The sequence below is a fragment of the Hypanus sabinus genome, chromosome 13 (assembly GCF_030144855.1).
Source record: "Hypanus sabinus isolate sHypSab1 chromosome 13, sHypSab1.hap1, whole genome shotgun sequence".
NCBI lineage: Eukaryota > Metazoa > Chordata > Chondrichthyes > Myliobatiformes > Dasyatidae > Hypanus > Hypanus sabinus.
In genome coordinates this window covers 30,860,691-30,877,147 of record NC_082718.1, presented here as the reverse complement: position 1 = coordinate 30,877,147, position 16,457 = coordinate 30,860,691, and the positions used below count along the sequence as shown (strand labels likewise).

The 16,457-nt window shown below is 44.3% G+C and overlaps 1 protein-coding gene across 2 annotated transcripts in view; it reads left to right on the top strand.

Moving 5' to 3' along the window:
• Positions 1 to 16,457, top strand: part of elapor2b (endosome-lysosome associated apoptosis and autophagy regulator family member 2b) — a 165,721-nt gene that overhangs the window by 50,411 nt on the left and 98,853 nt on the right. For both annotated transcript variants that reach the window (XM_059987394.1, XM_059987395.1), the window contains exons 4-9: positions 7,306 to 7,453; positions 8,498 to 8,584; positions 10,791 to 10,896; positions 13,272 to 13,424; positions 14,529 to 14,617; positions 16,257 to 16,437. In XM_059987394.1, coding sequence (XP_059843377.1) covers positions 7,306 to 7,453; positions 8,498 to 8,584; positions 10,791 to 10,896; positions 13,272 to 13,424; positions 14,529 to 14,617; positions 16,257 to 16,437 — 764 coding nt within the window. The remainder of the gene's footprint in view (positions 1 to 7,305; positions 7,454 to 8,497; positions 8,585 to 10,790; positions 10,897 to 13,271; positions 13,425 to 14,528; positions 14,618 to 16,256; positions 16,438 to 16,457) is intronic.

The window sequence follows — 16,457 nt, the reverse complement described above, 5'->3', positions numbered from 1 at the left end:
TTTTACAATATATGCCGGTGATATTTAACCAGATTCTGGTTCTGTTTTTGGACTGTGGGGTGGGGGAGGGGGAATGAGAGCACTTGAAGGAAGCCCATGTAGTTATGGGGAGATCGTACAAAGTTCTTACAGACAGTGGTGGGATTATCCCGGGGTTGCTGGTGCTGTAATAGTGATACACTAACTGCTACAATACAGTGCTGTGCATTTGCTAAAGTTTAAAGTTATTAAACTGAACTTTAAAAAAAAATTATCAGCATTTGATAATCTACATTCTGGTTTTCGTTTTTAGAATCTTTGATGTATATTCATGTTGTATGGAATGATTTGTCTGAAAGTGTGCTAACAAAAGTTTCTCATCGTCTCTCAGTATGTGTGACAATGATAAACTGATACCATTATCACACAAAAAGAAAGAAATGTTTGCACTTAAAATCATTTAAAAATATTTGTTCAGATATTGTATTTGTCTGGGATGCTGAGATACATCCTAGGATACGCTGGCGTTGACCATTCATCAACGGAATTGGTTTAGGAAATTCACTGCACAACTCTAACTGAATCGAAGCTCATACTTTATTGTCTCTGCACAAGCAACAACAAACTATGTTGACCCCAAGTCAACAACTTAAAACATAAATTCTACTGTTCCCTCTTCTCCAATTTATAACACAGAAATAGTGGATCTCCCGTTGGCCAGGCAGTCAATCCTTCCTTCTCCCAGCCCCCGCCATGGAGCTTCTTCATTGTGTTGGTCAGAATCCCGAGTTGTGCCTTTGCACTTGAAGCTCCCTATTTTAAACATTTCTGATCAAATGATGCACTTCATTCTTGTTGACTGACCTATAACATCTCCTTTTTGGCTCCGGTCTGAACCGACATCCATTTATTGCCCTCTTCCACAGGTGATAACTCATAATTTATGGTTCTTTTTTCTAAATCAGATACCAAGCTACTAACCAGCTCGAATCCCCCAGGACAGACACAGACCCCACCATTCACAAACCTGCATGTTATATCATAACAAAGAACACCTCACAAATAACTTCTTCTTTAGAAATTATCCCTAGTCCAGCAGATTACCTGGAGCATCATTGTGTCCACTTTAAAACACTGATTCAACCAGGCAAAGCCAGTTCACAAAATGGAGGACACAGAGCAGCTTCACCTCCATTCCTTCAAACACATGATAAGAACAAAATCAATTGGTTTGTCTACTTCCACTGCCCTTGACCCATTTGACTTCAACGTTTTCTTCCATATTTTAATTCATTCATGGTCAATACTGGGACATGGACACGGGACACGGTCAATACATCAATCAGTGATGTAACCTGGGTTATCAGGTGTTTCTGGCCCTTCAACATTAGACACTATCACCCAGTTAAGGTTGATCAGGCCCTGGCTTGTGTTCCAGCATTGGTCCACAGGTCACACCTCTTGATCGATAGCCACCTGGAGGCTTGCTCAGCAGCCTCAGTGTTGGTCCCGAGGACTCCTTTCTCTGCAGCCCCCATAATGCCAAGGAGAGAGGAGGTTCTGCACAGTGAGCAGCCTGCAAAACTTCTACACCCCACATCTATAGGCTCACATTGTGCTCTCCACCCCTGCCTCTGGCACTGCTCTACCAGCTCCTGGCATTTGGCTTTCTTACGCTCGAATGCCTGCTCAATCCGGTCTTCCCAAAGCACTGTAATTTCTGCCATGACCACCTGGCTTCGAGGTTTCTGACAGAGTGACTGTGTCAAAGAAAAATGATAAAAAAAACAAGGAATTCTCTGCAATTCTCTACCCCAGTGGGTGGTGGAAGCTGGATTATTATGGGAGTGGAAAGTACTGGATAGATCGGGGAACAGGAAAGGTGCAGGGGTGGGATATAGAACATTAAACATTACAGCAGGATACAGGCCCTTCGGCCATGATGCTGTGCCCATATTTTACCCTACTCCATGTTCAGTCTAACCCTTCCCCCTCACAAGGCCCTCTGTTTCTCTGCCATCTATCCACTTATATTAAGAAATGCGCATAATGTATCTGCCTCTGCCTCTAGGACCTCCTCTGGCAGAGTGTTCCACGCACTCACCACTCTGTAAATAAAACCTACTTCTGACATTCCCCTGCACATTCCTGCAATTACTTTAAAATTATTCCCGTTAGCTATTTCTGCCCTGGGAAGAAGGCACTGGCTGTCTACTTTATCAAGCCAGCTTTCAGAATCAGAACAGGTTTATAATCGCTGACATATGTTGTGCACTTTGTTGTTTAGTGGCAATGTACCCCGACCCTGTTTAACGCTGAGGATGCATTCCTTAGACGTGGAGTGCTATGTAAGTCAGTGTTATGTGGGGTTGTTGTAACTTTACGTAAGTGGACATGTGTGGCTGATTTAAAAAAAGATCAAACCTGAGATATATGATATATTATTTAATGTGAACACAGTGATTCTTGGAGTAACAAGCACACAAATACGCTTAACCTGTACTTCAGTAGAGCAGCAATACATCGCAGCAGCAATGGAGGAAGTGGATGGTGGTCCCATCTTAGAGGAGGGGCCAAGCTGTCTGTCCTCCACTAAGTTTGGCTTCTTCTTCAAGTAGGCATCGAGATTTGACTGCCTTTTCTTAAGTTTCCTCTCATGAAGCAGTTCTCGGTAGCAGGAAATCACGTTGAGAACACCAACGTCAACTTGACGGTCACCAGCTTCCAAACACCGTACCGCTTGTAGTTTCATATCCCTGCTAATGCTTTTCCTAGACACCTGAGATGTACTAGCCTCACAGGCTGTTTTCCAGAACATTATGGGTGGAAAAAAATAGAATAGATTGGCGAGAATGTTTACACACGTGGGGGTGGGGAGGGGAAGCAAAGCGTGAACTAATATGTGATTGGCTGTGAGTGGCTCAGAGCATATGTAAAATGCTCTCATTTGCTGATTGAATGTTTATTGTAATGGTGGCTGCTCTTGAGAAGTTTTAAGTGTTGTTCAGAATGAACTTTTAACATTTTTAAAAATTTCAATAAAGAATTGAATAACTGTCTTGTAATGAATCAGCTCTATGTGGGGTAGTGTTATGCGTGGTCTGAGTCTATAAATAAAATATATTATAATACATAATATGTACTATAGATTATAACATGAAATATATACAGTATATATTATACATATAGGAAATGTAAATGCACGGATCCCAATTAATAGGACATATTGCGACCTTTTTGTTTTCCCAATTAAGCGGCTGCCTCAATTCGCCAAAGTTTCATGGAACTAGTTAAGAAGGTATAAAAGATAACAACTACCATTTAATTGAGTAACAAATTATGTATTTAAATGAAATACAGAACAGACTAGAAAACTACTAATTCTACTACAGTGCTATAAGGCTGTGTATTAGTTCCCTAAAGTTATCAATGGAGAATGGTGTTCTTTTGATCGACTATAATTGAACAAAATCAGCGCAGACACCTACTGTAGATAGTGGACTGCCTTCACACAATGCTTTTGACTATTGCATTCCTCCAAATCTTCACTTCCATTGTAACGTTCAAGATGATTGTTGGTACTTTCAAGTTCTTCATAGTTCCTAGCTTGTTAGAGGAGTTGTTGTTTTTCCTTTCCGCTCCCTGTGGCACATCAGATGGCAGCCTTGCCATTTCTTTAGCATTTTTATTTGACTGCTTTTTACAAGGTTAAGTTGTTAGCTTGATGCTCAACCCAGATGGAAAGCGTGCAAGGAGCTGGCTGGATTTGAACCTGGGACCACTTACCTTGAAGTCTGGTGCAGATGCCATTACACCACTAGTCAGCTGTGTTGAAGGAGTGAAATTGTTTAATTTTCATTCCTGGCCATTTCTCGCATTTTCAAGCCTGAATGCTTGAAATTGCAGTGAGCAAAACAGTTCGGAATTGTCTTTCTGCTTATCTCTCAACAATTATCAGTGACAAAAATCACTGCACTTTGAATATACAGTCAGCCCTCCTTATCTGCGAGTTCTGCATACGCAAATTCAACCAACTGCGAATCGAGAAAGCCCGGAAGTGCTCTTCCAGCACCTGTTGTTCGAGCATGGATATATGTACATGGTAGAGTATAAGTTAAGCACAGTTGATTCTGGTTCATTGATTAATTTATATTTTTATATAAAAGTAGTGCAGATAGAGAGCACAAGGTAGCGAGGTAGTGTCGATGAGTTCATTACCTGTTCACAAATCTGGTGGCTCTCCAGTGAGTAAATCCCTAGCAGAATTTGAGCACCGTGTCGATCGGCCACGATCTTATTGAATGCTGGTGCTGGCAGGCAGGGGGCTGATGGCTTACTCCAATCTTCCTCTGTGGTTTTCTGGGGAGGATCTTTGAAAGGAGGTGACGGTTGATATTTGGGGTGTGAAGATGATAACTTTCAGAAGAAGCCAACGCTGGTTCTGTGACAGGTACTGAACCTGGGAGTGGTGGGTGGGAGGAGTGTTGTCCTCCTGTGATCAGAGTGTTATGTAGCTCCAGACTGAAAATGAAAAAAACAAGATTGTCTTGGCAGTAACTTGAACAAAGTGAATCCACTTTAAACACAAGGAATGTAGCCTATCCCCATTGGTTAGACCTCCCTATTACCATCCTTGGAGGGTGTAAGTGACACAGATAGATTTTGGGAGCTTGTTGATAACAAGTATAAAAGTAAAGCAGCACGGGCTAGTTTATAATTTATATCAGTATTTCTCCACTGGAGAAATAAATGGAACTCTTAAACACGAGAGATCCTGCAGATGCTGAAATGCTGGAGGAACTCAGCACGTCAGTCCGCATCAGTGGAAAGGATTAATTAGTCGACGTTTCGCACCAAGATCCTTTGGGGACTGGAAAGGGAAGGGGGAATAATCCAGAATAAGAAGTTGGGGAGGAGGGGAAGGAAGGAGGACAGGGTGGTAGGTGATGGGTGAAACCGGGAGGGGGGAGAGGATGAAATAAAGAATTGGGAAGCTGATTGGTGAAAGAGATAAAGGGCTGGAGAAGTGGGAATCTGATAGGAGAGAATAGAAGACCATGGAAGGAAGGGAAGGGGGGGGGCACCAGAGGGAGATGATGGGCAGGTAAGAAGATAAGGTGAGAAAGGGAAACGCGACTGAGGAGTGGTGATGGAGAGGTGGGGGGCAATTACCAGAAGTTCAAGAAATCCATTTTCATTCCCATATCCCTCCATGCCCTGACTATTCAAGAATCTATCAACTTCTGCCTTAAATATACATCCACAGCTCTCTGTGGCAAAGAATTCCACAGATTCACTGTTCTCTAGTGAAAGAAATTCGTCCTCATTTCTGTTCTAAAAGGACGCCACTGTATTCTGAGGCTGTACTCTCTGGAACATAGGAAGCATCCTCTCCACATCCACTCTATCAAGGCCTTCAATAGCTTTCAATGAGGTCACCCTCATTCTTCTGAATTCCAGTGAATACAGGCCCTAGTGAATAAAACGCTCTTCATCTGACAAGCCATTCAATCCCGGGAATAATTTTTGTGAACCTCTTTTGAACCCTCTCCAGTTTCAGCACATCCTTTCTAAGGTAAGGGGCCCAAACCTGCTCTCAGTACTCCACGTGAGGCCTCACCCGTGCTTTATAAAGTCTCAACATTACATCTGTGCTTTTATATTCCAGTCCTCTTGAAATTAATGCTAACATTGCATTTGCCTTCCTCAGCACAGACTCAACCTGCAAGTTAACCTTTAGGGAATCCTGCACAAGGACTCACAAGTCCCTTTGCACCTCAGTTTTATGTTTTTTCTCTCCATGTAGAAAATAGTCAACCCTTTTATTTCTTCTACAAAAGTACATGACCGTACACTTCCATCTGTCATTTCTTTGCCCATTCTCCTAATGTCTAAGTCCTTCTGTAGCATCTCTACTTCCTCAAAACTACCTGCCCCTCCACCTCCTTCCTGTAATACCATGGGCTCGTAGCTTGTTAAGCAGCCTTGTGTGTGGCACCTTGTCAAAGGCCTTCTGAAAATCCAAGTGCATAACATCAACTGATTTTCCTTTTTCTATCCTGCTTGTTATTTCTTCAAAATATTCCAACAGATTTGTCAGGGAAGATTTTCCCTTGAGGAAACTATACTGAATAGGTCCTATTTTATCACGTGCCTCCAAGTTCCCAGAGACCTCATCCATAATAATGCACTCCAACATCTTCCCAACCACTGAGGTCAGACTAACTGGCCTATAATTTCCTTCCTTCTGCCTCTCTTCCTTCTTGAAGAGTGGAGTGGCATTAGTGATTTTCCAGTCCTACGGAAGCATTCCAGAATTTAGTGATTCTTGAAAGATCATTACTAATGCCTTCACAATCTCTTCAGCCACCTCTTTCAGAACCCTGGGGTGTAGATCATCAGGTCCAGTTAACTCATCTACCTTCAGACCTTTCAGTTTCACAAGAACCTCCTCTCTAGGAACCTTCTCTCTATCATACTGAGGAACTATTCAATAGCTTTATAACAGTTGGAAAGAAGCTGTCCCTGAACTTGGTGGTTTGTGCCTTCAGACTTCTGTACCTTTTGCCCGATGGGAGGGGTAGAGGTAATAATATCCAGGGTGGGAGGAATCTTTCATCATGCTCGCTGCTTCCTGGAGGTAGTGAGGAGTGTAGACAGAGACCGTGGAGGGGAAAAACACACACAAGATGTTGGAGGAACTCGGCAGGTCAGCAGGCATCTATGGAGAGGAATAAATAGTCAATGTTTTGGATTGAGTCCCTTCATCAGGATTGGAAAGGAAGAGGCAAGATGTCAGAGTAGGTGGAGGGAGGGGAAGGAGTATAAGCTAGAAAGTGGCAGGTGAAGCCCGGTGGGTGGAGAGACAGTAAGAAGTGGGGAGGTTATAGGTGGGAAATGTGGGAGAGGCTGGTTTCTGTGAGGTGCTGGGCTCACTTGTAGAGCTTGAGGAGCAGTTGTCATACCAAGTTGTGATGCGACTGGAAAGGATGTTTTCTGTGGCGCTTTGTTAAAAATTGGTAAGGGTCGACAGGGCTAAGTTTTCTTCTGCTGAGGAAGTAGAGTCGTGAGTGAGCTTCCCTGGTGTGATATCAACGTGGTTAGATCAGGACAGACCCTTAGTGATTGGTGATGGTAGGTCCTAGGAGCTCGAAGCTGTTGGCCCTCTCAACCTCAGCAGATGCAGACAGGGGCACGTGCGCCACCACGCCCCACCCCCACCTTCTTGAAGCCGATGACCTGCTCTTTCCTTCTGCGGACACTGAGGGAGAGACACTGTTTCTGACCGTTTCTGCATATGATTCTCATTCCTGGTCCCTTTTGTAGGTCATCGTGGATTCCCCAAGGCAGTTACATCGCCTCTAACCGAGACGACTGCACAGTCTCTCTCATCTACTCAGTGCACCTGAAGAAGCCTGGGAGTGTTTCCTTTGACTATCAGTATGTGGACAACAGCATCTTCTTTGAGTTTTTTGTAAGTCCTGTTTCATTTAATACTTCTAGGTTACATCTGGAAATTAGGTTGTAAACAGTGAGTGAATTCATTCCACCTGGCAATTTCCTACACACTGGCCATGATAGCTTCTCACTACTACTTCACTGGTGGCAAATTGCTTTGGAATTCCAAGGCTGAGGAAGGTGATATATGAATACATGTTTCCTTTCTGGCCCACTCCCCCTCCCCCTCGCACCCTCCCAATCTCACGTTGTCTCCTCATCTACCTTTGTCTCTCTCCCTATTCAGTGCTCTCTCTGTGCATTTCTCCCTGTCAGTCAGTAAGTCTCTCAGTCTCTCTCTCTCGCTCCATCTCCCTCTCCCCTCCCCCTCTCCCCTCCCTCTCTCCCCTCTCTTCCCTCTCCGTCCCCCTCCCCCTCTCCCTCCCCCCTCCCCCCTCTCCCTCTCTCCCCCCTCCCCTCCCCTCCCTCTCTCCCCTCTCTTCCCTCTCCGTCCCCCTCCCCCTCTCCCTCTCTCCCCCCTCCCCTCCCCTCCCCTCCCTCTCTCCCCTCCCTCTCTCTCCCCTCCCTCTCCCCTCCCTCTCTCCCCCCTCCCTCTCTCCCCTCCCTCTCTGCCCTCTCTCTCTCCCCTCTACCTCCCCCCCCACCCAATAAAGATACTGCAGATGTTGGAAATCTGAAGTAAAATCAGAGTCTGGTGTAGACGCTCTCCAGGTCTGGTGATCATTTCAACATGTTCTGTTCTCAGCAACAAACACAAAATGCTGGAGGTTCTTCAGATGCTGGAAGTCTAGAGTAACACACAAAATGCTGGAGGAGCTCAGCAGGTCAGGAGGTGTCTAAGGAGAGGAATAAACAGTCGACGTTTCAGGCCGATACCCTCCTGCTGAGTTCCTCCAGCAACTTGTGTGTGCTGCTCTAATTTCCAGCGTCTGCAGAGTCTCCTGAGTTTGTGTTCTGTTCGTAGTAATTTTTCCTGACCGATATTTTTATCTGATGGTGAAAAGCAATTGATGGAATATTTATTGCTCAGTGATCTTTATTACAAACTTTTGGTTGGCAGGTTCAGAACGATCAATGCCAAGACACGGAATCCACTGAACAGAAGTGGATGCATTTAACCGACAGGGATGAATGGAGGAGGCACTCGGTGAGTCACCACTGGCACAGACCGTTCGGAGGGCGAACCACAGCAGAGAATGTTCACGATGCCACAGTACCAACCTGAATCATTATGTCTTCGGAAGTAGGGGCGATCCAGAGAACCCAGAAGGAACCGTCGTGGTCCTGGGGGGAAACGCACAAACTCCGCTCAGACAGTGTGGACTCTGATATTTTTTATCCAAGATTCTTTCGGAAGTCAGAAAGAGGCACAAAACTTCTTGCCTCCCTGTCATTTTATGAAGCACTAATAAAAGAAAGAAAATTGAAAACCAGCAGTAACAGGGGCAGAGGCTAATGAGTGAAGAGAGAGAGAAGCAAGGAGCTGTCAGAGCCTCGCGTTAAGCTCTTTTTGTACCCCCATAGATAAGGAACATTTCATTCAAATCTGTAGATAAGAGTCAACCAATCAGATAGCCCCTAAACAAATAATGCAACACCGGAGAAACTTCCAGAGCTTTCCAGAATGATACAAATGTAATCAGTAGGAGATTATATATGTATCCTGCGAAATCCTGGGAAATATACTAAACAGTTACATGTATAGAAGTAGATATAAAAAATGCTGGCAGGCATAAATAGTTAAACTGCAAAGATACGACAATTAAACAGTTAATCCAACAGATGAGAATTGAATCCAAATCTTATAGCTGGTGCTGTGATAGCGTTATGCTAACTCCTACGTTACCACACCACCCCATTTTGTGTCCATTGTGCTGGAATTGTTTCGATCTGGAATGTGTGAAATGCCATAACAGTGAGGGGAGGAATATGAAGAGATCTGGTGGTGATACTCTGGGAGAATAACCACTTTAATATCTTTTCCTGGAAGTTTTAACAGGGTGAATCTTTGTTGATATTTTAAGGGGGGCACTGTGGCCGAGCCACTGACTCACACCACCAGTAATGCAGCTTCAATCCTGCCCCTTGGTGCAGTCCATTGAACTTGCACATTCTCTTTGTGACCACCAACTCAAGGACAGCTATTTCATTGTATTAACACTTTTGAATGGTCTGCTAGATTTAGATATTTCAGATTGATTGATTTATCTATCTATCTATTTATTTATCACGTGTACATCAAAACCTACAGGGCAGTGCGGTAGTGTAGTGGCTAGCACAATGCTTTACAGTACAATCGACCCGGGTTCAATTCTCACTGCTGTCTGTAAGGAGTTTGCATGTTCTCCCTGTGACCATGTGGAATTCTTCCAGGTGATCCTGTTTCCCTCTCCCCACAGTCCAAAGACATACCTGTTGCTAGGTTAATTGGTCGTAGTTAATTGTCCTGTGATTAGGCTAGGATGGGGGTTGCTGGGCCTTGCAGCTCAAAGGGTCATTCCACGCTATATCTCAATAAATAAACAACACAGCCAAGACTGTGCTGGAAGAGCCACAACTGATTCCACACTAGTACAATAAGATCGACTCTCGTCCTCACAGTCTGTCTCATTATATCCTTCCACCTTATTGTCTCCCTGCACTGTACTTTCTCTGTAACTGCAACACTTTATTCTGCATTCTGTTATTGTTTTCCCTCATTCTATCTTAACGAACTGAGGTAATGAAATGATCTGTCTTGACGGCGTGTAAAACAAAGTTTTTCACTGTACCTTGGTACATGTGACAATAATAAATTGATTTACCATGTGATTCAGAATCGGTTTATTATCACTGAGATACGTTGAGAAGTATGTTGTTCTGTGGCAGCAGTACGGTGCAAGGCATAAACTTTCTGTAAGTTACAATAAAGATAAACAGTGCACTAGAGGAATTTAGATTTAGTGTTTATTAGTTCATGGACCGTTCAAAATCTAATGATGGAAGGGAAGCAACTGTTCCTAAATTGTTGAGTTGTGGGCCTCGAGGCTCCTGTACCTCCTTGATGGTAGTATCAAAGAGATGGCATGTCCCGGATGGTGAGGGTCCTTAGTGGTAGATGTCACCTTTTGAAGCTGTCCTTGATGCTGGGGGGTGGGGGGGAGTTGTGTCCGTGACAGACTGTAACGATTTTCACTTTTAAACAGCCAACCTCACTACCCGCTCTCCTCAGTGACCTGTTGATGTTCAAGTGTGTCGAGTATTGGGGGTGGGTACTGAAAACCGTACCGTTGCCTCAGTGGCCGACCTGAAGCTGTTGCGGAACCCTCGCTGAATGGAACTGGATTTAACTCCTGATGTTGGTACTTGTGCAGGTGGATTTGAAAACAGGCACAAACGTTCTGTACTGGCGAACAACAGGAATCCTTGTGGGTGAAAAATTGGCCAAGCAAGTTCTTGTCAAGGACATCTACATTGAAGGTATGACGTCGAGCATATCCCTGCTGACTAGTTTTGTGTTTGCAGCCAGCCTGTTATACTCCCTCGTTATCCTGTCCTGTCCCCTATGACCGTGCCTCTGTGTGAATATTCCAAAGGCTCCTCTTCGCCTTGTTGAAAAAACTCTTGTCTCCTCTGTCCTGTACCTGACGCCTGGTTCTAAGTGACTTCCCTTGGGCAGCAGGTAATTAGTTAAGTGTGCAGGATAAATGACTGGAATGCTGAGCACTACAGCATGTGATCAGTCCCTTCGGCCCATCTTGTCTATGCTAACCCTGAGGCCAATCTAAACCAATCTCAGAGGCACAATAGACTGGAGCAGCACACAGAAGACTGGTAGAAGTCAGCGGGCCAGACAGCATCTAAGGGTAAAGGTTAGCATTACTTGTCACATACAGTGAAGTACGTGATTGATGTCAGTGGCCCATAGAGTTCAAGGACATGCTGGGCCAGCCTGCAAGTGTCTCCATGCTTCTGGTGCCAACGTAGGGTGCCCACAATTTACTAGCCCTGGAATGTGGGTGGAAACAGAGCTCCTGGAGGTCACAGGTAGAGCACACAGACTCTTCACAGAGAGCAGCGGGGATTGAACCTGGTTCATTGGTGCAGTAAACTGTTAGGCTAATGGCTACACGACCGTGCTGCCCTCTACATATCCGTGCCACTCTCTATGCTACCGTGTCACTCACTACATTACCGCACCATCTTCTATCTTTGGAGGCAAATGGACCATCAATATTTCAGGTCGAGACCTTCATCTAAACTATTCCAATCTCCTAAAATGCAACACCTCATTCTTGTCCAGGTTAACTTCCACTTGCTATTTCCCCATCCATATTTCTAACTGTTCTGCATCCTGTTGAACTCTTTGACAACCTTGCATCACCACCCACAGCTTCATGACCTTCTGTGTCAACAGCAGGCTTACTAACCGGAACACATCGGGTTTCATCCAGGCAGGAGGCCTGTGAGACCGCAGATGTTGGAATCTGGGGCAACAAGTGCTCTGTGGGAGGTCGAGCAGCATCTGTGGAAGGAAATGGATGACAGCATCTCCCTCTTTCTCTGCCTCCATCTGCCTATCACCCCTCCCCCTCGCCTGGGATCCACCCATCACCTCCTGCCTCCATCACTCTTCCCATTCCCTCGTCCTCCATCTAGCAATCATCCTTCCCCTCATCTGAATCCAATCACCTCCCACCCTCTGTCACTATTCCCACTCCCCTCATCTATCTGCCTACACTCCTCCCCCTCATCTGAATCCAATCACCTCCCAGCCTGCCACTATTCCCACTCCCCCTTCCTCCATCTGCCCACCACACCTGCTCCCAGATTCTATCAGCTCTTGATAGAATCCTTCCCTCTACCTCTTTATAGTGGTTATCTCCCCTTTACTTTTCCAGTATCTCTGCCTGAAAAGTCGACTGTCCATCTCCCTCTACAGATGATCTGCTGTCTTCCTCCAGCTTTTTGTGTTGAGAATCTGAATCAGGTGTATGTAATGAAATTTGTTGTTTTGCGGCCACAGTACATTGCAAAATTAATAAATTGCGATTATAAATAAACAAACAAATATATATGGCAAGGGGAGAAGAAGCTGTTCCTGAATCATTAAGTGCGTGTCTTCGGGCTCCTGTACCTCCTCCCTGATGGTAGCAACGAGAAGAGGAGATGTCTTGCGAGATGGGAATTCTTTATGATGGGTGCCGCCTTTTTAAGGCATCACTTCTTGAAGATCTGGATGCTGAGGAGTCGAGTGCCCATGATGGAGCTGACTGAGCACAACTTTCTGCAGCTTTTTCTGATCCTGTGCCGTAGCCCATCCCCTCCCAATACCAGGTGGTGATGCAGCCAGTTAAAAAGCTCTCCTTGGTACATCTATAGAAACTTGTGAGTGGTTCTGCAACTGAATCCTTGGCTTCCTCACTGGGAGGTCACAGTGAGGCGTAAAACTGTTCAGTGATTGATTTATTAAACGATAAACAAGCAAAGAAGAGATGCTGAGAGGACAAAGACCAGGCTATAAAAGTTATAGTCATGGTCATCTCACACTCAGATGAGAGAGAACAATATTTACGGTGATAACAATTAACTTATAAAATAGCCAGATTCTAATACTGAACACTAAAAAGTTTCTAGGGAAATACATCAACTGTATCAAAATTACTGGAAAATTTACTGAACAATTATATAAGTAACATAAGAAATATAAGAAAAACATAAGAAATATAAACTACAAGAAAAATAACATTTCTACACCCTAATCCAACAGTGTGTTGGTATGTTTTTATACTGACCATTTTGCAAGAATTATGGATCACAGAGAACCCATTACTGATCCAGTCTGTTTTGAGCAGGAGTTGCCTACACTTCGGAGTGTTTCCCGTGCAAACCTGGGACCTACAGCGATGCACCTGGCTTGTCTGTCTGCCAGCCTTGCCCTAGAAACACCTTCTCGGGAAGGGGAGCGAGCGCCTGCCAGAAATGCAATGAGGCGCTGCAGTTTTCAGGTGAGCTTGCTTCAGATCTCTTGTGATTAAATGTACTGTATGAATTTTTTAAATTTTGGAGTTTTATCAAATTTATTTCTACTGATTACAAGCAAGAGTTGTGTGGATGGAGTTTGTCCCACAGCGCCATCTGCTGGCAAGGGCATGAACTTTCAGACCAAACTTTTACCAAACCTCCAATCAGAATCAGGTTTATTGTTACCGAGTTATATCATGTGATAGTTGTTATTTAGTGGCAGCACTACGGTGCAAACATGTAAAAAGTACTAAAAATTACAAAACTAATTAAATAGTGCAAGAATATAAAGTATAATGGGGTAGTGTTGATGGACCTTTCAGAGACCTGTTTGCACGGAGGAGAAAGCTGTTTCTGAGTCACTGAGTGAGGGTCTTTCAAGTTCAAGTTTAATTGTCATTCAACCTGTATAGAGCTAAATGAAACAGTGTTCCTGTGGGAGAAAGGTGCAAAACACAATGTATACAGTCACAAAAAATGTTATTAGCACAAGGTCCCTGAGTAGCATTAATGGTGAGTGGGATGTTGGCCTGGAGCCACGTTTCTGCAAGAACAAGCACACAACAGTTCCTCATCTCATGATGGGTCAGCCTCAGACAATGGGAATCTAACTTGGCTTCCCAGGAGAGCAGTGGTGACGGAGAGCCTGCCCCCAACCCATCATGGTTTTCAGTGCACCCCAGCGCATCTCTGTTCTCTCCCTCACGGCCTCCAGCGCTTCCTCCCCTATGTGGCTGAAACCGGTGACCCTGCGGCAAGAGGGCCTGGTCTGCTCTTCCGCTGTCGCTCCTTACCAATGGGCCTCTGCCAGAAGCGTCAACTGTTCATTCATTTCCACAGATACTGCAGAGTTCGTCCAGCATTTTATGAGAATTATTCTGGATTTTTCTCTCAGCAGAATCTCTTCAGTCTAGTTCAGTAATCTGTTAAACCTACACTGTACAGCTACCACAAAACAACACATTTCATGATGAATGCCAGTGACGATAAACCTGATTCTGATTCTAATGATAACTCTGAAGAAAATATCTCTTCTGTTTCCTGCTCGTCACCTTACTTCATTGTTGTATCTCCTTGTTCCCTTACAGAGGAAGGTTCAAGTAAATGCCAGGACCGCCCACCCTGTTCAAAGAAAGACTTCTTTCAAATCCACACTCAATGTGACAGCGAGAGAAAGGTAGAAACACTTTGTCTTGCCAACACTGTAAACTTCTGGAATGTGTTTGCCTTTCTTTCTTGAAACCCGAAATTTCTTTAGCAATTACGTAGTCAAATAACTATGGTTGACGCCAATTCTGGTGGAATGACATTGACCTGAAATGTTAACCATTTTCCTCCCTCCCCAGATGCTGCCTGACCTGCTGAATGTTTCCTTTGTTCCCCTTTGACTAAATTGCAGAACCTACGTTGTGTTTCATAATGCTTCAAACTTATTGAATAGGCACCATGGTAATGCAGCGGTTAGCCATTGCAGTTCGGAGCGTTGGGGTTCGGAGTTCAGTTCTGGCGTCCTCTGTAAGGAGTATGTAGGTTCTTCTTGAGACTGTGTGGGTTTCCTCCAGGTGTCCTAGTTTCCTCCCACAGTTGAAAGATATACTAGTTAGTAGGTTAATTGGTCATTGTAAATTGTCCTGTGATTAGTCTAGGGTTAAATTGCTGGGTTGCTGGGCTGTGTGGCTTGTTGGCCGGGAAGGGCCTGTTCCACACTGGGATTCTAAATGTAAAGCTTTCAAAACCCTAAATGTAGAAACCGGACTCCTTTTGTATTGTGCAATATGTGGATAGTAGATTACTAAGCAGGAACATCAGCATTCCTTTGTGGCTTTTCTGTGCAAATGCACAGATGCACACGTCCAGCTCTTCTCCATAGCTTGCTGAAAATGTTTGAGAGTTTTGTTTAGGGCTGGCAGGATACTGAACGTTGAAATGAAGGTGTTAATGTGCAAGGACACAGAAGCTGATGCTTGTAGGGTGATAATTGTTCCTGAACCAGTGTGGATAACTTCACTCTCTTCAATGCTGATCACCGAACACAACCTATCAACTCACTTTCAAGAACTCTACAACATATTAATATTTATCTATTTACTATAATTAGTTTTATTTTTGTATTTGCCCAATTTGTCTTCTTTTGCCCATTGATCGTCAGTCTTTGTGTGTACTCATTGACTGTACTGTGTTTCTTTGTCCTACAGTAATTCTCAGGGCAATATGTCTTAATATATACACGTTAATAATAAATTTGCTTTGAACTTTGAAAAGCTTGTGTTTGTGTGTGGCATCATACAGATCATAAATACCCTGAGACAGTACAAGTAGGGAAATAAAACAGAATGCAGAATATAGTAATGATGTCCATTTCTCTAACTTCCAGTAACTCTCCCCCCCCCCCACCATATTTTTCCATTTCTCTTTCTGGCTGTCGTCTTACTCCCTTTCCTCTTCAACTGCCCATCACCTCTCTCTGCTGCTTCTCCTAGTTCACAGTTCAATTGTCTTTCAATACCCACGAATGCAGACAAATGAAGCAGTGATACTCTGGGGCAAAGGTGCAAAACACAGTGCCAACAGTCACACACAGCACAGACCACGCATAAGATGGCAAGCACCGATAAAACATCAGTAAAGTATAATCTGCGTGCACAAAGTGATCTGAAATATCGACACTTTTTCTCTGAATAACCTGCTGGGTTTTCCAATATTTTCTGTTTTATTTTGGATTTGCGGTTTTGGTTTCCAGCTCTTACAGCTGTGCGGGTGGAGTAACGTACAAGGATGTTTTACCCTGGAAATGACATTCCGTGACTGTTTTGCAGACCCAGGTGATGTACAAGTGGATATCTCCGAAGCTTTGCAGAGACGACATCCCCAAAGCGATGAAACTCCCTCCTTCTGGACAGAAGCAGCCTTGCCCACCGTGTAACCCTGGCTTTTACAACAACGACACCTCGAGCTGCGCCCCCTGCCCCTCGGCCACCTACTCGGACGGGATGAATCGTGAGTGTACTTTGGCTTTT